We start from the raw sequence: 22,832 nt of genomic DNA on the forward strand, positions 1-22,832 counted from the left end.
AGGACAAAGTGTCAATATAACTTTCTAATTTAAGAGGTGGCAGTTGAATCCTAGTCACTAGACCACCAGGGAGCAAGGAGGTGGCAGTTGTGAAGTGACTGCTGAAGTTCCTCTAGACCCCAGTGGTCTAGGGTTCTAAATATTACTCAGCCTTTCCTTGACCCTGCATATATCTGACCAGGATCCGAGACTGGACCATTGCCAACATTCTTTTTACCTGGAGGATGACTCACCAACGTTTGCTAAGCACACCTTGGTGCAGAACAGGAGCTCCATATGCATAGCCTCCCTTCCTCCCCACAGCCTCACAGGTGAGAGAACAGAAGCTCAGAGTCTGGTGAAATGATTTGCTCAAGGCTGGCAAGAATTTATTTTCTTTATAATCCTTGGTCGCCCACTTCTAGTCTCAGTCCAAGCTGGCAGCTACCCTGAGATCCTTGGCCCCCAAGAAACCAGACTGCTCCCTTCAGTTGGTCCCTAATCTCCTTTGCTGCTCCCCTGGTGTGGTGAGGAGGGCTCTTAGGAGCCCAGGCCTCCCCAGGCCCCATCCTTAGCTCTGAGATTCTTCCTGATCCACTCCTCTTTCTTCCTTTTATTTTGTTATACCCCCCTTGACCTTCAAATCATCAAATTCTGTCCATTTTTCATGCCATCTCAAATTTCATTTCTCCAGGGAGTCTTCTTCAGACCTATAGATCTTGTTCTCTTCTGATTTTAGTTACAAATACTCTCTGGCTCCCATAACTTGGAGAATGATGATTTCCTTGCATTCACTTACTCACTCATTCGTGCAGCTTATAATATGCCAGGAACTGTGCTAGATGCCCTGGAGCCATCCAGTCTCTCTTGAGATTAACCTTGCTTTCTCCTGTTTCATGGGTACCTCTTACAGGCAGAATCAGGTTTTACACCTCTTCTGAGTTCTGTACGGTGCCTTGCATGGCTCTGGCCACAGCCAAGAACTTCTCAGGAAATTATGGTGAAGGATCACTCAGTCTCTCCCTGGCATCTTGCACATTGCTTCACCCCCAGTCTAATCCTGAGGGCTCTGAAAACCAAAACTTTTCATCTCCTCTCCCAATCCTTGACCCTGTTCAACCGTGTGTGCATGATCAGTTACATTTCTGGAGACATGGCACATGGATGGGCACCTTTCTATCTAAGGAATGATCAAAACTATGACAAGGCTGGGAGTGAGGAGGGGGCTCTCCTCTCTTCTAGGTTCTCCTTCAAGTCTTAATGACCTTGCCCCATGCTAGTGGCAGTGGAGAGAGCCTGGTGACAAAGCCAGGAGGCCAGAGTCTACGGTGGCCCTCTCTCTTCTCCAAGGGTCTGAGAAACTCAAAGTGGGAGCAGATGGGAGGATCATTACTGTACTTTTAAAAACTGCTTAGTGATCAAAAACCATTTAGAAGCAGTGATATTTGAAGAGATCTGGTGCAAAACAGGAAGTCAGTGGCCTGGTGAATTCTCACACTTGGGGACAAGAAGTGAAAATGTTCTGCCTGCCCAGAGTAGCAGCGAGCCAGCAAAACAACAGGTGGGCGATGCTGGAGGCCAAGGCCTTGGACAAGGACTCCCTGTCTCCTGGATTTTTATCTGCAGAGCTATGGGGGTTGTCGCTGCCTTCCCAAAGCATAGGACAAGGTTTCTCCAATGTAAGCAGGAAGACCCTGGGAGAGAGATGGGTGGAGAATAAAAGAAGCCTCATCTTCTATTCTACTCCCAGTTCCTCCCTTGTAGCTGGTGAGCTCGAGCTCTCTGGGCCCCAGGTGCTGTGTTAGTATAAGGCTTGGGCTTGAGGACTCTGGGTCCCTTCCAGCTGTGTGGCTATTTCAGAGCTTGAGTAACTTCGGTTCCATGCTGCTGGGGCAGGGGTGGGCTGGAGGAGGAGGCTGTGGAGACACCTCTGTGTCTGGCTGCCTGTTGTATTCCCAGAGGGCCTGCCCATGGCAGGTGCTCAATGAAGGTTTGGCCAAGGAGTGAATGACTGCGTGTTGAATGTTTTCATGGTCTTTGCCTCGTCTCCCGACCACATCCCCTTGCTCTAGTCTTCCTGTTTGGTCTGAAGTCTCTACAAAACCCAAGAGGTATAGGGTGAAGACAGCAGAGAAGGGAATTATCATGGTATAATATGACTAAGTTGAGAAGATGACAAGCCTGAAAATAAAATTTAAACTCCTATTTTTGTACAGCCTGCTTTATTTTAGGCTCAGTGTAAGGTCTCAGCCTCAAACTACCATCACCACCATTGCCATCTCATGTTTCGATATCATGCTTCTTCAAGTTCTTTCCTGCAAATGGAGGAGATTCATTCATTCATCCAGGCATTCATTCATTCATCAGAATCACTGTGTGTTAGGCATTGCTTTGGTGCAAAGGATACAGAGATACATCAGGAGAGGTTTCTGCTCTCAAAGAGCTTCCTTACAGTGAAATGAGCACTGACTGCAGCACACTCAATGATAGCGACATGCCCAGGCATGAATGAGAGAAGTCAGCTTGAAGACTACGCTCTCCATTTGACAGATAGGAAGACTGAGGCCCACAGCTGACATGACATTCTTGTCAAGAGGACAGTGACTGAGCTGGGTGAGCCTAGAACCCAGATCTCCTGAGGGACAGTCCAGCATTCTTTCTACCCCCTGGGGCTGTAGTCTCCTCCTGTCATCTTCCCTTGTGGCATCTCAAGACCCACGACCTTGCAGTGGTAGTTAATCCAGCCGCCGAAGTGCATGGCATCCCTGGAGGAGTCATTGCAGCAGAAGCCGTCAGCGGTAGCGTCAGTGAGTGGACATTGCTCTTTCAAAGGGTTGTGAAGGGCGGCACTGGTCAGGTGTTCAGGACCCTTGGCTTGTCTTCTCCGGGGAGCCCTCCCAGAGCACTCGGGCTGGGCCCAGTGCCCATCTGCACACGCTGTCAACCCCCGCACCCATCTGCAGCACAGCACGCACAGCCGACTCCTCTGTCACCCGCCTCCCGTCCTCTCAGCCCCACCTGTGACGGCCAGTCCTGAGTGGGCTCCAGCTCACTTTGTGTTGACAAAGTCCCACCTCCAGTGCCCACTATCTGCTTCCTGCCCCTCTCCTCCAGTCCACGAGCCCTGTGCCCAAGTCAGGCTGGCTATGACCTGCAGATCAGACTTAGGGAGCAGAATAGAGACTCGCAGAGGTCCACGGAGAGAGGACAATGATTTGGCCAGACGACAGTGGGGGAGCTGACAAGTGACTGCATTCACCACCCATCTGAAAGGTAGAGCGGATAGGACCCCCCTGAGGGATTAGATGTGGGGCGGGAAGGGCTAACTCCTGGGTGTGCAGCCTGAACTGGGGAATGGTGGTGCCATTCGCTCAGGTGGGGAAGACGTGGGGAGGGACACTGTGGGGGAGTAACAAGTGCTATTGTAGACACTGTGACCTTGGGACGCACACCAGACAGCCAAACAGGGCTGCGGAGGTGGCAGCTGAGCAGAGTTCAGGGGAGAAACCCTGTTTGGACATCTGGAAGCCATCAGCATCCAGATGGCCACTGAAAAGTACGGACTTGGTGACACCATTTAGGGGGCAGTGGGGAGAGAAGGATCAATTTTAATAGAACAAACAGCGAATCATCGGGTTACTCCCTGGAGCAGCCCTCAAACTTCTGTGTGTGCTGGAATCATATGCAACGTGATCGCCAGTAAACTATTTCCTTAGCATTCAGAAATTCTGGGCCTTGAGAAGACACTTAGGATGACAAATACCCCAAGTGATTCTTATTTATTTATTGACAGCCCAAAATCTCAGAACCCCTAAGTGATTCTGATGCAAGGGATCTTTTGAGAGACTCTGCCCTAGAGGGTAGATAGAGGGATGTGGGGAAGCGGAGGGCAAGGCATACTGCCAGGGGCTGGGGTGACCAGGTAGCAGCATCCTGAAGAATGTTCCTGTTCTCTCCAGGGCCACTGTGAGACCTTAACCTCCACCATCCCCTCCTGCCCTGTGCAGGTGGAGGCATACGGGTGTGGCACTCTGTACCCAGGCATTTGCTGAGTACGTGCCAGCCTGTACCCCTCCTCTGCTCCTGCCCACTCCAGAGCCTCTCAGCTCTGCAGATCAGATAATTTACTGAGGGAACCCTCAGATGCACCCTCAAGGATGGGCTGTCATTGTCTAAGCCTGTGGTCCCCAACCCCCCGGGCCACGGCGAGGTACCAGTCCATGGCCTGTTAGGAAAACAGGGCCACACGCCACACCCTGAGCTCCGCCTCCCCACCCTGCCTCTCCCCCGCCCCCTGCCTACCCCCACCATGGAAAAATTGTCTTCTATGAAACTGGTCCCTGGTGCCACAAAGGTTGGGGACCACTGCTGTAAGGAGCCCCAACTAGGTTCCTAGCTGGGCTCTCTGAGAGACAGATGCCAAGCACAGGCATGGCTCTCGTCACTGTATGAGCCAAAGGGATGGCACCCAGCTTTTCCTCAAGGCAGGAAGCCATCAGAGGGCTATTCTAGCAGCATATTGGCTGCAGGGGGGTTGGGGATGTTTCGTTGGAAGACTCGACATTGTGAAGCCAGAATTCGCCATCTCCCCTCTCCCCTCCATCCTGTGTCTCCCTTCCATGTCTGTATTTCACTTTTCTCATCGTTGGGTTCAAGCGTGACTATCACCTCTGACTCCTTCTTCTTCTTTTTCTCCAGCCTGATACTCTATTTTGCCAACTCTTCCTCTAAAATGTCCTTTCCATCTGTCCCTTTCTCTCCATTCTCACTGCCCCTGCTCAATATTGTCATTCGATTGGACTATTGTATAAGCCTCCGTTATGAACCGAATGTTTGTGTCCCTCCAAATTCATATGTTGAAGCCCCAACCCTTGGTATGATGGTATTTGGAGGTGGGGCCTTTGGGAGGTAATTGGTTTAGATGTGGTCATGAGGATGGGGCTCCCAAGATGGGATTAGTGCCCTTATAAGAAGAGGAAGAGAGGCCAGAGCTTGTTCTCTCTGCACCGGGTAAGGACACAGCAAGAAGGTAGCTGTCTGCAAGCCAGGGAGGGAGCCCTCACCAGGAACTCAATCAGCTGGCACCTTGATCCTGGACTTCCAGACTCCAGAACTGTGAGAAATAAATGTCTGTTGTTTCAGACCCCCAGTCTACGGTATTTTGTTATAGTAGCCTGAGCTAAGATAGCCTCCTACCCTTTTTCTCTGCTTCCTGCCTCATCCCTTATGTGGGATAGTAGTTTCTTTCACACCACTTATCACTGATTGTAACAATATATCTGTTAGTGTGTCTATTTGCTCAACTTTTCTCTTCATAACCAGATGGCACACTCCGTGAAGCCAGGCTTCTTTTGTTCACCACTCTGTACCGAGGGATGGACACCATGGCCGGCACATAGTAGGTGCTTAATAATACATTTGTTGAAAGAATGGAATGTTGACCACAATAAAAGCCTCCAACCAGGTCTCCCTGCCTCCTGCCTCATTCCCCTCTGATTCACGTCGTATGCTTTGGCCACAGTCATCTTTTTAGACACAAATTCCATCCCTCCCAACCCTTTCTCATCTAGTGTTTACTGGGTTCCACAATCCTTTTGGGGTTTATGGGAAATTAAGTGAAGTTCAGATCAAGCTGACAGTGAGGAAAGGTGCCAAGGAGCATTAGTAACAATGGATTTAATTCTAAATTGTGGGTTTACTTCAAACCCCAAACTGGGCTTGCGTCTTTAAACCCATGAGCGCTACAGGAAATGAATGAGTCAAGCTCCCTAGCACCTAGTGTCCTTAAGATAAAAGATAAAATCGGCCTGAACTGCCTGGACCTGCCTCTCACAGTTACAGATCTGCTGTGGGTGGGCACAGCCTACGGCTTCCCTTTCTCTGCCGTCTGCATGCGGGACTCAGAGAGCTTCCACCCGGCCGTGTCGTGTGGGCTCCGTGGGTGGGACGCGATCTCCCAGGGACGTGTGTGTTCTGCGATAGCGCGTGCACGGGGGCAGGGGCACAGCGACACTTCGGGAGGACAAGGGAGACTCTTTGACTACAGCTATTTACAAAGTTGGGAAAACACAGTTCAATAGAATTTCCTCTTCAGTCAATGTCGGCCCATTTCCCCTCTGTCTTTACTAAGAGGAAGTTCCATTTGCTCACAGAAACACAGAATCACACATTCTTCAGCCTGGAAAAGCCCTTGAAGGAGGTTTCTCAACTGAAGAACAATCGGGGCCTTCTGTTGGGGACTTTAATCCAAATTCCCGAGAAGTCTGGAAGTGTCTCATCAGCCCCGGCTGCTTGGAAGAACAGTCTCCATTCCTCCCCGGGCCCGGTCGCACGGGGGCCCAGCGAGCAGCTGCAATGCAGGGGCGGCTGCCCGGGAAGAGGAAAGCACAGCCCGCGTGCACAGAGTGTGACTTCTGACTCCGTTCTGCACCGCAGGCCACTCTGCAGCCTGTTCTTCCAACCAAAGCGGCTCCAGTTTCTTGAAGATATTTCCTCTTATTCTCTGCATCTTTATAGCCACCCCTTGGTCAGTCTTCACCCAACCTGCGTCAGGGGACTTTTCCATGAATCAGCCATCTTCAATCCCTGACTTCCTGGAATAGGCGACCTCCCCCCACCCTTCTACTTCCAACCTTGCCAAGGAGGCCTCCAGAGCAAAAGTCTGAGCAGGTTCAAAATTTGTGTGATGTCAGTCAAGTTCTCCGAAGGTGATAAGGATCAGTGCTTCCCCAGAACTATCCTTTTCTCAGAATGAGAGGCATGGCTGGAGATGACACCAAGGAAAAGAGATGAGGTGTCCCCAGCCACCTCCTTGGGGATCCAGGTTGGGACCAAGAGTAAAGCACACGGGAGGCTCAGCCGCAGGCCTGGGTTTGCTCCACCCGCTGGGCTGAGCCTGGGGAGAGGTGCAAACCCACATGTGGCTTTTCGTGGAAGGAGCAGGCTGCTTCTAGAGTAAATAAATGCAGATGGCTTCCGCACTTATGAGCACCGGGCCAGGACATACCTCCAGGGCGAGGGGGGCAGGTGATGGGGCTCCAGGGAGGGCTGATTTGCTGTCTTCCTGGAAGGGAGAAGCTTACAGATTCTCCTTTCCAAGTTGTCAGAATTCACATCCAAAACGTCACATTGTACTTGCCACGGTTTCCTTTTCAGTCTTCTGAAAGAGCCTCTCTGCATGCTTTTTTTTTTTTTTTAGATACAGAGTCTTGCTCTGTCACCCAGACTGGAGTGCAGTGACACAATCAGCTCACTGTAACCTCCAACTCCTGGGCTCAAGCAATCATCCTGCCTCAGCCTCCCAAGTAGCTGGGACTGTAGGCGTGAGCCACCATGCCGGGCCTGCATACTCACCTCTTTCATTTTCACCCGTTTCCAAGAAAAGCGGTCCATTTCACCTTGCATTTAAACCTCACAACATCCCCATGAGGAGTTGTCAACTCCATGTTACAGATGGGGAAACTTAATCAATGTGACCAAGGTCGCAGACAATGCATGTCGGCACGAGGACTTGAACCTGGGTCTGTCTGATTTGAACCTGAGTCCTCAGTCCTGTTTCCTTAAAGCATCGTCACACACCCCATTCGTTATCATCCTCAATTATCAACAACTGAGCCCTCCACCAGCCACTGCATCATCAGGAACCTGACTGGTTTCACACGATTCCTGCAGTTTTGACAATTTATTAGAATACAAAACATACATCACTCATTTACAGAGCTTTGTGCTCAAGGCACATTCACAACCATTTCCTCAGTGGCACCTCGCATCCCTACGGATTAGACAAGTCAGTCATTGTTTTCCAGATGAGGAAACTGAGGCTCAAAGAGGAAAAGTGATTTGCCCAAGGTCACACAGCTAGAAACAGCAGAGTCAGAACTAGAACTCCAGGGCTCCTGAGACACCCAGAGTTCTTTCACTGTACTTCGCTACCTCTTCAATAAATAAAAGCACAAAATAAATAAATAAGGCCTTCAAGGGACCCTGAGGAATGCTCCCTTGCAGCGGGAGCTCAGCTATCAGCGGCACATAAGGGTGTCTTGGCAGTAGGGCAGGGGTCATGGCTGGATTCCCTGGGCCAGGAAGTCCATTTGCAGAGTGTGACTGAGAAACGCAGGGCTGAGAGATGGCTCTGGAGGGCACTCACTGGCTGGTGGCCCCTCTCAGCTCGTGTGCCTGTGCACGGAGAACTAACTGCCTTTGCTTGAGGACAGATTTCAAACGGACTGTCGGGACGCAGGGCCCATGCCTGCCCGCTTCCTGGGCCCAGGGACTGGTACTCTCTCGGCGTGATGTCACGGACTCCTGCTAGATCTGTCATCCCTCGGCATGAGAAAGAAGCTGGCTTTGGGAAGCTGGCTTCTGGAGTCCACTGCCTCCCAGTCCAGAGACAGGCAGGGTCAGAATGTCCCCCTAGAGGCCAGCGTGGCTAACATCCAGCAAGGAGGACCCCCTATAGGTGGAGTCCATATTTCACAGATGGGGAAACTGAGGCCCTCTGACAAGGAGATGGTCCAAGCTGAACACTGAGACAGCAGTGACCTCTGCCCAGTGCCCGGTCCTCTGGGTCTGCAAGTGCAGGTCCCAACCCTGGCTCTCGAGGCTGACCCGAGCTGGTGCCCAAGCCCAGAAGCTGCCGGAAGGGCTGAGTTGTAACCAACAGAAACAACCATGGTTTCTTGGAACTGTCAGCAAGAGGGTGAGGCAGCAGGGTAGGGGTGTGAGTGACTTGGCCACAGCAAGCGTCCCAGGGGGATGCTGCCCTGCTTGCTGGAGAGAGGGGAGATGTCTGCAGATGGACACCAGAGATACCCCACCAGAGGGACAGTTCTGAGCTGGATGCTCCATTCAGCTTCTCAGCTCCCTGTGTCCCCCTGTGATTCCATAATGATGCACTGATGACTGACTGTCCAGGGCAGATATACCTTAAGACCTTCCAGTGACAAGCTCCCTGCCTGAGAGGCCTGCCAGTGGGGAGCTTCTCCATGTGACCATCCCAGAGATCAAACTCGGCCTCTGCTTTCTCCTTTTTCCCCTAGAAATGACCCCTGCAGCGAGGCCCCGAGGCTTCCATGCTCTCAGCCCGCCCTCCTGCTGGGGGCCCTGAACTTGGCTGGCTGAAGGGCAAACTCTAAGCTCACTTCAGCCTGGGGGCCTCACCGCAACTCCAGAAAACCCCGTGGTTTCCCTGAGCAATAAGGAAGGAGTCCAGAGGAGGGGGAGGTCTCCCTCCTTGCCTCAGCTCTGCCTGTCTGCAGGGCCCTAGTCAGCAGAACAAGCCAATGCCACCCACACTCCCCGTACCAGTGCAGTGAGATGACCTCTTTGTGTCCCGGACACCCTGGCCAGCCCTGCAGGGCCTAGCTAGGGCTGGCCCCAGTGGGCTTGCAGAACAGTGCCAGACTGCCTCATGCTTCACTGCTGACTCCTGGGGCCCCTCCTTCTGGTCCAGGCAGGGCGCAGGCATGGCTGAAATCAAAGCAGCTACTCAGCCTGAGTCACTCGAGTACAGGCTGGAGATGAGTGGTAGGGTGACCGGGTCTGAGTTGAAGCTGCCCAGGAGACTGTCTGGGGCCGCCATACAGTCCAGAGGGGCCAGATCATGGGGTAAGCTCCAGTCACATGTTCCCAATTCACCGCAGCCAGCTAAGCCCAGCAGTAGCCATTCCTCAGTTGGCTGGTTCTGTTGGCCAGTTGGGGCTTCTGAGGGGTCCAGAGTCATTCCTAGGGGATCCTGTTTCAAATAGCCCTTGGCCAGGGCTGGTGGAGGCCAGCCTGCCTCAGCATCCAGGCACGTCCTGAATTCGGGGCCAAGTCCTTCTGTCAAGGGGAACTCTTCCTTCAGGCAGCCTGCCTTGGTTGCCTTCTCCTCTGTGCCTCTAGTCTGCTTCAGGTAGCCCTGGAATGCCACTGAGGGTGGGTCTTCTTCCCCAGGCACCTCAGGTGGCAGGGGACTGATATGGCCCAGGGCTAAGCCATGCTGTGTGTCCCCAGGCTGCCCCTCAGAGTTTTGGACTAGGCCAATGCCACTGTCATCCTGGCCCCTGCAGTCGCCCCCCACCTGCTGCTCCCAGGTGGGCCCCATGTCAGGGTTCAGGCTGGGCTCCTGCAGGCAGATCCCACTGTCCGTGCTGTTGCTGCTGCCACTACTGCAACTGTCCTTCAGCCCCGGGGGCTCCCCGTCTCCTAGAGTCCCACCAGTCTGGGGGTGGGGGACAGGGAGGAGGAACTGGGGCTCTTCAGTCTGCAAGGATGGCTTGGTACTGCCAAAGCCACTGTCTGTGCTGCCGTGCAGGTCCGAGTTCTTCAGCTCCGGGGACACCTTCGGGAAGGCCTCCTCATCGAGGGGGTGGATGGTGTCTTGGGTCTCTGCGCGGGGAAGCTGGGTGACGAGGATGAAGGGGCTGGGCTTCTTGAAGACCTGGAGAGAAGAGGGCAGAGTGAGAGATGCGGGGGTCACCTGTGGGCACCCACCCCAGTGCTGCCAGGTGAGGCCCCGAGTCCAGGAGGAGAACTTCAATAGAGGGGACTGCAGAGCCTGCATTACACTGTGATTTATTCTGGTTTTTTGTTTTGTTTTGTCTTTTGTTTTTTTGGTTTTAGACTAAAAATTTCTTTCTAATGCAATTCTCAGTTTGGCTCAGGAAAGATCCATGTGAAGCTTGCATTCTCGGAGCCCAGGAGGAATGGCAGGCACCATGGGAACCTGCCGGGAATGGTGAAAGTTCCCAGGTGGCTCCCTCCACAGTGCTCTTCAAACCTGAGAGCAGGCTAGACCCATCTAGAAGTGTTTCAAGCTTTTTGAGTATGACCCAAAATAAGAAATAAATGTTACACATATATAGAACATATATATAACTCATATATAAATAACTGAAGCCAGTTTCACAAAATAATACTTATCATTATGACCTGCGTGCCATGCTGTATTGTCTGTTCTGTTTTATTCTATTCTATTCCATCCTACCCATTTCATTTTTTAAAATTCTGGCCTTGAGACATCAAGCTAATTCCTGCATTCCCTGAGCTGTGACCCGCACAGACAGGGGCTGTGGTATGGGGTGCTGGAACAGGTACAGAACTAGCAGCCAAAGACCTGCTCCCCACTAATTGCTAAGAGTCCCAGAGAAGTCATGTAACCCCTCTCCCCCTTGCTCCTCTGTCCTAGGCACACTGTGTTCTTTCTGTCCCAGAACACATCAAGCACAGTGCTGTGGCAGGGCCTTTGCACATGCTGCTCCTTCTGCTTGGAATACTCTTCTTAGCACTTTGTATGGCTGTGTCCTCATGGTTCAGGTGTCAGAGAGGCCTTCATGACCACCTTGGCCAAAGCAGCGCTCCAGCCACTCTCCACATTAACCTTGTTTACTTCTTCTTAGTATGATTCTTAGTTCCTGGAATTATTTTACCTATTTGTTTTCTGCACCCCCACCATACACACACTCACTCCCCACTCCCAAAACAACATAAACTCCTTGAGGGCAGGAACTGTTTAGTCTTGTTTACTGTTCTGTCCCCCAAGCCTAAACTGAACTGGCATGCAGTAGGCACTCATAAGGTTTGTTGATTGACTTACTGACTGTTGCACATCTTCCCTCATTTCCTTGGTATGTGATGACTCAAATGCAACTCTTATTGGTTGAGTCCCTACTATTATCACATCTCTTGGTAATTGAGGAGCCAGATTTCATGAGTTCAAATCCCAGCTCTGACTCTTATCAGTTTTGTCACTTTGGCCAAATGACTTACCTTCTCTGTGCTTTAGTTCCTCATCTGTAACATGGAAATAATGACAGTACCTGCCTCCTTATGTGGCAGTTAATGTGTGTAAAGTACTTAGAACAAACTGTGGTATGGAGGAAGTACTCAATAAATATATGCGGAATTAAATTTTACCCTCCAATGGTTCTCTAAGGGAAGTGTTATTACCTCTGCTTCCTAAGAAAACCGAAGCTCAGAGAAGTTAAATGACTTGTCCAAAGTCACATAGAAGCAAAGAACAAATCCGGAATTTGTACTCAACTGTCCTAATTTGAAATGCCTTGCTTGGCCAACAACACTTAACCTTATTTATACTTAATGGGTTATTGAAAGATCTGATCAAACCAGCTAACGAATGAGAGCAAACTACTGAATGTGGAAGTGCTCTGTACATTGTAATTTATTAATAGAGTTAGTAATGACTGTGATCATTAAAGGAAGGGAATCGGGCTGTATTTATCCTGAGGAGAAAAAACCCTCACAGACCTGTCAATTCTGTGATTCCGATGCACCGAAAGGAAGAAAAAAACAGAAGCTGAGAGACATTCCTCTCTGACTACCTCCCTGTTTTGCATTGACGTTAACAGCTTACACACTGTCTGTAATCGAGCCCTGTGGGACCAGGGGCCACAGTGATCAGCTGCTTCCCAGACAACACTGTGCACGTGCAGATAAGAGGTGTTCAGTAACTGCAGCTCAACTGCCACCTCGTTCTTTCTAGATGCCTCTCCTGATCCCTGACTGAGACTCTCCCATCCAGTGTACCAGGATCACCCTTCCCCCACCCGTCTGCTTTCTGGTTATCATGTCCCCACCTCCCATCCCTGAGGACAGGCTCCAGGGCGCGTTCATCCCTAAACCACCACCAGCCTGGCTCCAGGCCCTGCACACAGTACACGCTCTAAGTGCTTGTTACATGGGCCAATGAATACATGTTGGTAAAACTGGATCCCCCAAGAGCACAGAGAAAGGATAATGAGTTGCACACTTCAGCTAGACACTAGGAAGAACTTTACAATCCCCTAAGGCTGTAGGGCTGTCTGTTCTCAGTCTCCTCATCATACTTTTCTACCCAGGGTACTGGAATTGGGAACACAGTTCTTTTTTGCTTAGACGAAGACCCTAATTAGACCAGATAGTCCTGTCCTCCCACCCCCCAACCCTTTGCACACACACACATCCTGGAGTTTGTACTCAAAATAATCTCAGAGAGCCTTTGTCTCTCTTGATACTTTTCTTAGCGATCCCAGGATCCTTCTGGAGGCTCCCTTTCCAGTTGTGAGCTTCTCTGGGGCCCCTGCCTCGCTGACTGAGCTGGGTCCCCAGCTGAGCGCTCAGCCATCACCCAGTAACGCCAGCTGTGGGGCCAGGGTGGGCAGCCTCTGATGCAGCCTGAACTCCAGGCCAGAGACAGGCTGAGGTTTGGAAAATGCTGCTCGATCCTTGCAAGCTGCGTTGGGGACGTGGCTTGCCACAGGTGCACCACTTGTCAGTACAGTGCAGCAGGGGGACACACCCTGGGAGGGGACAGGTCCTGGCGGCCTGCATGAACACTCCTCCTCAGGATCCCCTCTCCGCTCTGCTCCCGCCCACCCTGACTGCAACCCAGGGCCAGCACTTCAGCCCTTTGTCCATTCTCTCTGCGGAGCACCCACTGCCACGAGGGAGAAAATGGGCTCCACCCCTGACTCCGGGCTGTGTGTGGCCCTGTGCATGCAACCGTCTCTCCGAGCCTCAGTTTCTCTACTTATAAAATGAGGGTAACAACTGTGTCTGCCTCAGAGATACCATGCACAGGTCTGTCCGTGGCCAACTATTAATAGAGAAGAACAAAATGACTTGTGGTCACTGAGGTCTGTGATTATTCAACACGTGTCTTATCTGGACCGTTAGAAGGTGATGTTCTCAGGACGGGGCTTTGTGTTCCCTTCCTTCCTCTGTCCCCACAGTGCTTGACAACGGTATCTCCTGAGAATGCCAGGGCTGAGGGAACGGACTGTGTGGCAGGACAGAGCGCCCTGCTTTCCCGGGAGCGCGGGCGCGGCTGGGAAGATGCGAGACTTACCAGGACAGAGGGCAGCTTCCCCCGGCGCCGCACGTACAGGTGGAGGGCCAGGCAGTAGGCCAGGGCCACGCACAGCAGCAGGACGAAGGCGGAGAAGACAATGAGGTGGGTCACGGTGAAATCTGCAGGCCAGAGGGATGTGTTTGTGGCCTGGCACCAAGGGACATGGAGGGACAGTCCCCAGAGATGCCTTGGCCACTGTTGGGAACCACTCAGTGAGTGATCCCAGGCACTCTCCAGGCCACAGCTCTAGCTGTGTCTAGGTTTCGGCACATCCCTGCCTGGCTTCCAAGCCGTGCCCTGAAGGAGCCCGTCATTAGACGCACTGACCACTGCCAGCTCTCTGCACATGACTCACGTTACAGCAAACGGAACAATGAATGTGGCTGGATGGTACAGCAGGTAAGAAGAGAGGCTTTGGCGGACAGGCAGACCTGGGGTTCAAATCTCAGCTTCACCACTTACTAGCTATGGGATGTGGACAAATGACTTAATCTCTCTGAGCCTCAGTTTGTTCATCTACAAAATGGGGGAAATTATAGTGCCTACGTTATAAGGTGGTGGTGAAGGTCACAGGACTCATTGTGTACTAAGTACTTACATCATCAGATCTTTATAACCACCTTCGGAGGTAAATACCACCATCCTCCCATTTTCCCAGATTAGGATCCTGAGGCACAGGGAAGTTAAGTCACTTGCCCAAGGTCGTGTGCCTCATAAGTTGTATAGCTGAGATTTGAACAAAATTATTTCTGACATCAATGAACAAATGTATAAAAAGCTCTTAAGGCCACCTAACACACAGTTAGTGCCTTTCTCTGCATTGGGACTTAAATGACAGTGAGCTACTGAAATTTATTGTAGCTCCAGAAGGAGTCACTTTTGTCTTTGCTGGACCCTGCCCACACAGGACTGGCACTCCCAGAGCACTTACTGTTGGCATGATTCATCGGGCACTTGACATATGCTATCTTGAGTTGCCCGTCTCGGCTTCCTCTGTGCACACGCTTTCTCTCCAGCCAGGCTGCCAGGTCCTCGTGGGCAGGGCCATGGCCTCTATGTCCTATATCGCCCCCCTCCCCCGCCCCCGACTGCCCAGCAGCTGGCTGAGAGCCTAGAGCAGTGTTTGCTGACTTTATCAGCTCAGGCGAGGAGTCAGCTCAGTTCTGCTTCCTCTGGGGGTGAATAAGGAGTAGCCCCTTGTACCCCCAGCTCAGAGGAAGAACAGCTGACCGAGGATGGCCTGGTAGGGGGATGCTGGTTCCTGGGAAACATACCTGTGCTCACCTGTGCTCAAGTGAAAGGACCCCAGAATCAGGCGACCTGGTTCTGCCGCCAAGTCCTAGCTGTGCAACCCTAGGAAGCTCCTTATACTAAACCTTGGTGCTCTCATCTCTAAAATGGGTACAATAGAACCTCTCTCATCAGTTGTGTGAGGATGGAGAGCCATGCGGGGCACTGCCCCACACAGTGCCTGGCACCAGCAGCCATGAACAGATGCCTTTTGGATTGTGCGAGGCCTTCCCAGGCTCCCCCACCCCAACAGCAGCCCCGATCCACTCACACTGCCTGCTGAGGACGATGCACTCCTCTTTGGACCATATGCCTTTGTTAGTCCTGGAGCTGACAGACGGTTTCACCTTGACACAGAACTCTCCCGCCTCTCCTGCAGTGGGGAGGCTGAAGTTTTCATGTTTGACTTTCTTATTTGTGAACTGAAATGAAAACAACGGCAGCAATAAACAAAACTCTCTTATTTCATGGCACCCAGAAGCTGAGAGCTGGAGGAACCTTACAGGTGGTCGCTGCCAGCCCCCTCCAGCGTGCTTTAGCTAAGATAACAGACTCCGAGATTGTCAGTACAGCCCAAGATCTGTGTCATCACCATAATTGGCTGTTATTGGTTTTTTGTTTTGTTTTTTTTTTTCGTTAATGCTCCTGCTGTTCTATTGATTCTGTATTAAAAAAGAAAAGGAAGTGTTTTATAGGAGCTGAAGATCTTTCCAGAAGGGGCTAGAATCAACTGTGGTGGAGAGGAAAGGGGATGGATTTTGCAGACTGCAGCTCTCTCACTAACAGGGGTGCCCTTGGGTAAGTTACACAGCCTCTCAGAGCCTCATTTCATCTATAAAATGGAATAAAATGTCCACCACCAACGGATCAGAAGCAATGGTTATATAACGTCTCTGGTGGTGCCCAACACCTAGTAGGCAATGCCTCCTCCCCATCTCTCAGGAGCACAGCTTTGAGAGCTGAGGTCATTTCAACTACCCCCTTTCCCCCCGAGGCCCTCCCTCTACTCTACAGCAAACTTCCCCGGTGACAAACAAGAGGTGCTTCCAGCCCAGGGGACAGGAAAGCCCCTGAAGCCCTGGCCCTGTGGCCCTGGGGAACCCCATACCTTGTATTTCCCTGGCACCTTGCGAATAGCAATCTCGTACTCGCGGAAGTGACTGAAGATGCTTTCGTAGGTGTCGCCTGCGGGGGCCATCTTGGGCCTGGGGGGCTGGATGGTCCCGAGGATGGAACCGTTGGACCTCTCTAGTTTCACTCGGCCAACTGTCAGAGTCACTGAGTGGGGAAAAGGGGCAAAACCATGAGGCCTGAGGGCTGGGGAGCCTGGGTATCCTGCTCGTGCCGTGCCTCCAGGGTTAAGCTTTATCTACCCTAAATCCTAGGCCACAGGTTTCCCAACCCAGCAGAACATAAGGACTTCTTGGGGAGCACATTAAAAATACAGATGCCCTAAAAACAGATGCATCGACCAATGGAATAGCGCAGGGAGTCCAGAAAGAAACCCATCTACCCACAGTCAAAGTTGCCAAGAACACACAATGGGGAAAGGACAGTCTCTTCAATAGATGGTGTTGGGCAAATTGGATATCCACATGGAAAAGAACGAAAATGGACCCTTATCTCACATCTTATACAACAACTAACTCAAAATGCATTAAAGACTTAAATGTTAAGACCCGAAACTATAAAACATTAGAAGAAAACATAGGGGAAAAGCTGCATGACATTGATCTGGGTAGAGATTTCTTGGAAATGACCCCCAAAGCACAGGCAACTAAAGCAAAAATAGACAAATGGGGTTGCATCAAACTAAAAAGCTTCTGCACAGCAAAGGAAACAATTAACAGAGTGAAGACACAACCCATGGATTGGGAGAAAATATTTGCAAATCATACGTTGGATAAGGGGCTAGTATCCAAAATATACAAGGAACTCAAACTCCTTAATAACAAGAAAACAAATAACCCTATTAAAAAATGGACAAAGAACTTGAATAGACATTTCTCAAAAGAAGACATACAAATGGCCAACAGATATATGAAAAACTGCTACGCTAAGCATCATCAAAGAAACACAAATTAAAACCACAAATGGAAAACTGCTGAGCACTGGCCTGTGGGCAGGCATTTGGGAGCCAGTGACCTCCTAGACCATTGGCCCTAACTCTGAATCCTGCAAAGCAAGCTCACCATGCACACAGAACACTCTCAGTCCCAATGTGTGGAATGCAAGAATCCCACTGAGTTCAGGGCTCACCCTTTCCTCTTACCCCTCCAGAGAGAGATTCCCAACTTTTCTTCATTAGCACCTCCCCGTTTCAAAGCGATAAACCCCAGTGGTTCACCTCTACAGGGAGACGGCCTCATCCAAATGCTGCCTACTGCCTGCTGCCCTCTTTATGGATTCGCTTCCTCTCCCCAAACCCTACAAGTTCACGGGCCTGGCCTCATGACTCAGCTGCCCAGACCCACCCCAAGACCTCTTTCCTGTAGGATAAACAACTCCAGTTCCCTTTTAAATCTCACATGACTTTGGCTATTTTCATCTAACTTTCTACAAAGTCCTGTCCCAGACCTGTTCAGGCAACTAGTCCCTGGGCCCTGACGCCTGGCTGACATGGCGAGCTATAGGCATAGAGAGGAATGCTCCAGACTATAGGTTCTGGCTGGAAGGGACCCTGAAAGCCACGTTCTAGGTCCTGGGGAGGAAAAGCACCTTCATCCATAGTGAAGCGGGTGCTGGCGAAGGTCCAGTTGGAGTGCCGGCTGCCATCCACTGCCCGGACTTTGGCCCGGTAACCATTGTTGTGGTACAGGTCCAGGGTCACCGTGGTGAGATCACAGGATAGCGCCAGGGCCTGGCTACAGCTGGGGATGACCTTCCAGAGCTCTATTCCATACCTAAGGAGACAGCAGGGTAGATGCTGGGAGAGGAACTTGTGCTCAAACCTACCTCCTTTAAGAGGGAAGCAAGAAGCCAGAGGAGAGAGTTCCCATGACAGCAGAAACTGGTACAGGACTCAGGGTATTTCCTCAAGTCCATCTAATTTTGAGGGGGTCTCTCTTGGTTCTGAGACCCTGTACCAATTTCTCTGTGGTCTAGAACTGTGGTCCCCAACCCCCAGGCCGCAGAACAGTACCAGTCCATGGCCTGTTAGGGACCAGGCCACAGAGCTCTGCTGCACCCTCCCACACCCCACCCCTCTCCCCACTCCACGGAAAACCTGTCTTCCAAGAAACAGGAGGTGAGCAGTGGGCGAGGGAGCCAGCAAAGCTTTGTCTCTGTTTACAGCTGCTCCCCTCCCCATTGCTCACATCACCACCTAAGCTCCGCAGCACCCCCTCAGGTCCCCCCCACCCATGGAAAAATTGTCTTCCATGAAACTGGTTCCTGGTGCCAAAAAGGTTGGGGACTGGTGGTCTACAAGATTCTTAGATGGGAATATAAGTAGCTCAAGTCCCAGGCCCTCCAGAAAGACTTGCTACCCCCTGCAACACAGCCTGGTCTCTCCTTTCCCCCAACTGTGTTTGCAGTTGTTAGGGTTTCCCTGTTCTCCAACTATATTGTGGATGCTTCTCCTGCTTTTCCAGTAAGATGGAAAAGCCTGGAGGGCAAAGGCACTACTTTGGCCTTCTCACTCCAGAGCCCCCAGAACACTGCTCTGCACATACGAGTCTCAGTGGGTACTTGTCAGCTGGTGGATACATGTCAGGGCCCCTCCTGGTGTCACCTCAATAACAAGGCAGGAGGGGGCTAGCCATCCACCTCCCTCCTCCTTCCATCCTCCCTCCATCCTCCCTTGTCCTCACCTCTGGAGCTCCACTTCGTAGTAGGTACTTTTGGACTGATTTGGGATGGGTGTCCAGCGGAGAATATGGAGGAAAAATTCTGCTTCAAACCACACAGAAGGAGGGCTGGGCAATTCTGTCCCTGGGGAGAAGAGTGTCAGTTCCAGAGCTTGGAGAAGCCCCCTCCCCACTCCCTCCAGAAGTGAGGAGGAGAGTGGAGAGGAAGGTAAGGAATACAACAGCTATCATTTACTGAGTACTTTACCATGAGCTGAGCACCAGTGCTGAGTCCTTTACATACATGCCATTTAATTATCACATAGCCCTGCCCAGTAGGCATAGATAACCCCAGTTTTACCAAAGAAGAAAGTGAGGCTCAGAAAGGCTAAGTGAATTGCCCGAGCCAACAGAGCTGGCAAGGGACAGAGTGGGGACTTGAATTTAGCTGTGTCTGATTCCAGAGCTAATGTTGTATCCTTAAATCACTGCCCTGTGCTGTGATCAAAAGCCACAGTGGTGGCTGAGAAGGGCATCCCAGGCAAGAAGGCAGGGGTGGAGGGCTGAGGCATGTGGGCAACAAGCTGTCAGATCAGCTAGTCCCTGGCTCTGCCCAAACCCCATCCCAGTACCTTCCCAGGCCAGCCCCACATCCCCACACCTGGTCTCCACCCTGGCCCCAGCCCTGGCTAAAGCCCAAGCCACCCGTGGGGGTTGTTTGGGTACACAGACAGCCCACTTGACATCTGCCTGTTTCTCTCCATAGGGCTCCTGGACTCCCCAAGCTGAGTGCCTGCCCCATTCCCTAGCTTCTAGAAGGGCACTCCCTATAGCCAGATGCCCAGCCTCTGGCTGGGTGAGGACAGACAGGCTGGGCTGAGGACATCTCCGTAAAGAGCTAGCACAGCACTGAACCTGGTCTCTCATTTCTAAGAATGCAGTCAACACATGAACTTTACATGTCTTGCTAATCAAGCAGAATGAAGTAAGTGCAAGTTCAAGGCTGGTTGCTTCCCCTTCTCTCCCTCTTGATCCCATAAGGTCTCTCCCTTTGGCAGCGACTCTGCTTCTGCTTCCCTTGTTCTCTAACTTCTCATCATCTCATTAGGCTCCTTTTTTACCCCGACTCTGTCATCAGAAAACACACCTGTCCCTGTCTCTTGCTTTCTTTCTTTCACATACTGTCTTTGATCCTCAAGTCTGTGTCTCAGTTTCAAAACAAGTGAAAAACGCAGTCAGTCTTTGTGGTGTTTGGGCTGCACATCCCAGACTGAGCTCTCGATCATGTGAACAGCTGACTGTATGTTTTACTTTGTATTTTGGCATCATCTCAGGTAGAAGCAGTTTCGGGACCGGTGCTGCCCTGCCCTCTCTGTGCCCTGTTCTCCCCGACTCTGCTCTTGGTCCCTCCAACTCCAAGCCCTTTCATTCTCTGTCCTGGGTTTACTGTTCTCAGTTGCAGAAACTTTCCGGGACAGCCGGCTGGGTTAGGGGTCTGAGTAAAGGGAGGAGGCAGGCAGGTGGCGGCGGGAATGAGCTGGGGGCTAAAGAAGAGGCAGGGAGGATCAGATACGGGTCATCAGTGAGGGACGAGGTGACAAGGGACAAAGGCAGAAAGAGGTTAATCAGAGGGCTACGGGAAAGGAGAGTCAGAAGATCAAAATCACTCCCCAGGGGGACAAGATCCATTATTTGAACCCTAACACAAAAAAGGTAGGGCTAAATGTATGGCTCGAGGTGGGGACGACGAGTCGGGGAGGGGGTACTGGTCTTGCACATACTTCTCTATCTACCCCCAGCCCCCGTCGATCTCAGCCTCTTCCAGCTCCACAACAGGTGAGGCTGAGACTCAGCGCTGCGGGAGTGAGGTAACCCGGGGCCGGGCCGGGGAGGTATGGGCGCCCGTCTCCCCAGGAGGCCAGCCAGAGGGGTTCTGCACCGCACGCAGGACCTTAACGGCGGGGTGAGGACCGGGGCGGGGCGGGAGCCTTACCGTGCGCGCCCGGGCCGAGGCGCAGGCTGAGGAGCGCGGCCAGCAGCACTACCGAGCGCCGCAGCATCGTAAGCGCCGCATCGTCCGGAGCCGGAGCCGGAGCCCACCCGCCCGCGCGCCTCCGCCGCTGCTCCGGGGCCGAGACTGAAACCTTGGCCGCGCGCCCGGCTGGGTGACGTCGGCTGGGCAGGGCCTCGAGGCGCCCCGCCCCCGGGCCGCGGCGTCCCAGCCGGGTACAGACCCGAGCGCCGGCCGCGCGGGCTCCGGGGACAGACGCAGGACTGTCCCAGGGCGGAGACGAAGGCAGGGCTCCGACCAACTCTCCCTTCCCCATGCCCCTAGGCTCCGCAGGTGGTGGGGACAGCCTTGCCCCTGTGGCTGCGGAAGGTGGGGTGAGGGTATCAGAGGTGATTTTACTGGGCGAGCAAGCTTGGCGTTGGAGCTGTGGCCGGGCGCTCTGAGCTGGGGAAGGACATTGTCCCAGGCACTGCGGCGGGGCTGCGAGCACACGTGTGTGAGTCTTGGCGTTGCCCGAGGACCTCCGTGTAGGTCCCTGAGTCAAACCAACGCCGGAGTACGTCAGGCAGAACGAAAAGTCATTTCAGAAGGCAGTCACCACCCGCTGGGTCATGCACAGGTACTCCTGAGCAATTTGCTGTCTTAATTTCTCAGTCAAGCATCAGAGAGTATAAAAAACATCTTCACACATTAAAAACCTGGCACTTGTCCTCCCAGCCGATCTGAGGGTGTGGCAACAAAAGCTGCCCCCTGAGGGTGGCCCTGACTGATCATGTGTCCTGGTGAGCCTGCAGGTATCACTCTCCACCACCCACGCAGTTGGGGCAACTCGAGACACCCTGTCCCAGGGCCCGCAGCGCGCAGGAGCCGGAGTCCGGACTGGTACCCGCCGCCCTGCGCTGATCTTGACCCACACAGGCTCGAGGGGCAGACGCAGGACTTTTCCGGGCGGAGGCGGGATTCGGGCCAACTCTGCCTTCCCTTACCCCTGGGCTCTCAGTGTCCTCGCGTCAAAGTGGCCTGCACAGCCTGGACGGGTGTGTGTGTGTGTGTGTTGGGGCACAGGTGGCGAGGGACAACATTGCCCCTGCAGGTGTGGAAGGTGGGGTGAGGGCCATCCACTTCCTGACTTAACATTTTTGGAAGAGTGTCGATGACGTCTCCCAGTCTCTTTTGGTTCCTCTCATTTGCCTGAAATCTTATGTTCAGAGCTATCTCTGCTGGGTGATAATGCAGCTGGAGGCCTGGGTCACACCCGGGCACATCCTCAGTCATTCACACCTCTGTGTCACTTGGCTCGTCTGAGACTTACCTCCAGGTGCACCAAAGATGTAAGGGCATGGGAGACAAACTCTGTCCGCCTCACTTTTTATTGGAGGTGATACCTGCTTCTGTGTGTGCATGCTCTTGTAGTCATATATGATTTGCAGTGGTGAGTCTGCTGGAATTGGGTTCAATAGTGCTGTTGAGCACATGCTTAGGAGTTTTTTTTTCTAGGTGCATATATGTGCTTGGGACTGTATGTGTCCCTGGAGCCTTGGCCTTGTTCTCAGAGGGCACAGGGGCCAAAGAAAGGTGGCTCAGGCATTTCCAGGCCAAGGCTAGGCTCACCAGTCTCTCCCTGCTCCTGGGAAGTTTCTCTGGCCGTGTCTGGTGTCAACCTGAGGCCGTAATCCACTGATGCTTTCGAGAAAGGGGCCCTAACTTGGGTGTGTGTGACATCAGCACTGGGTGTGTGGTGAAGGAGTTAGTGAGGCATTGTCCCTGTGGTTTGGGGAGCTCTAAACCCTCTTGAGATGTTTTCAGAGTGGAAGTCTCTCTGCCCAGTGGCCTGGACTGAGAGTGTGCCAGGCTGGCTGGGGGGTGGGTAGGGGTGGGGGTAGGAGTTGGGGAATCGCAGCCTGTGTCTGAGGGCTACATTGGGACTAGAAAGGCC

General features: G+C 52.4%; 1 protein-coding gene across 1 annotated transcript; it reads right to left on the reverse strand.

The window, feature by feature from the left end:
• Window positions 1-7,645: 7,645 nt before the first annotated feature.
• Window positions 7,646-20,999, reverse strand: IL10RA (interleukin 10 receptor subunit alpha). The gene is made up of 7 exons (XM_045556385.1): window positions 20,879-20,999; window positions 18,910-19,030; window positions 17,816-18,000; window positions 16,206-16,375; window positions 15,369-15,519; window positions 13,805-13,926; window positions 7,646-10,399 (listed from the first exon to the last, which is right to left on the reverse strand). Exons 1-7 carry the CDS (start codon window positions 20,943-20,945, stop codon window positions 9,467-9,469), a joined length of 1,749 nt encoding a protein of 582 aa, XP_045412341.1. The 5' UTR covers window positions 20,946-20,999; the 3' UTR covers window positions 7,646-9,466.
• Between the last annotated feature and the right edge of the window lie 1,833 nt (window positions 21,000-22,832).

Source organism: Lemur catta, chromosome 7, assembly GCF_020740605.2.
Source record: "Lemur catta isolate mLemCat1 chromosome 7, mLemCat1.pri, whole genome shotgun sequence".
Taxonomy (NCBI): Eukaryota; Metazoa; Chordata; class Mammalia; order Primates; family Lemuridae; genus Lemur; species Lemur catta.

Bases quoted from the DNA above. Each gene is read 5' to 3' on its own strand.
- IL10RA (XM_045556385.1), bottom strand. From the start codon at position 20,945: ATGCTGCGGCGCTCGGTAGTGCTGCTGGCCGCGCTCCTCAGCCTGCGC. The intron at 19,031-20,878 runs GTAAGGCTCCCG...TCTTCTCCCCAG, and splicing joins CCTCGGCCCGGGCGCGCACG to GGACAGAATTGCCCAGCCCT. The intron at 18,001-18,909 runs GTGAGGACAAGG...CTGTCTCCTTAG, and splicing joins TACGAAGTGGAGCTCCAGAG to GTATGGAATAGAGCTCTGGA.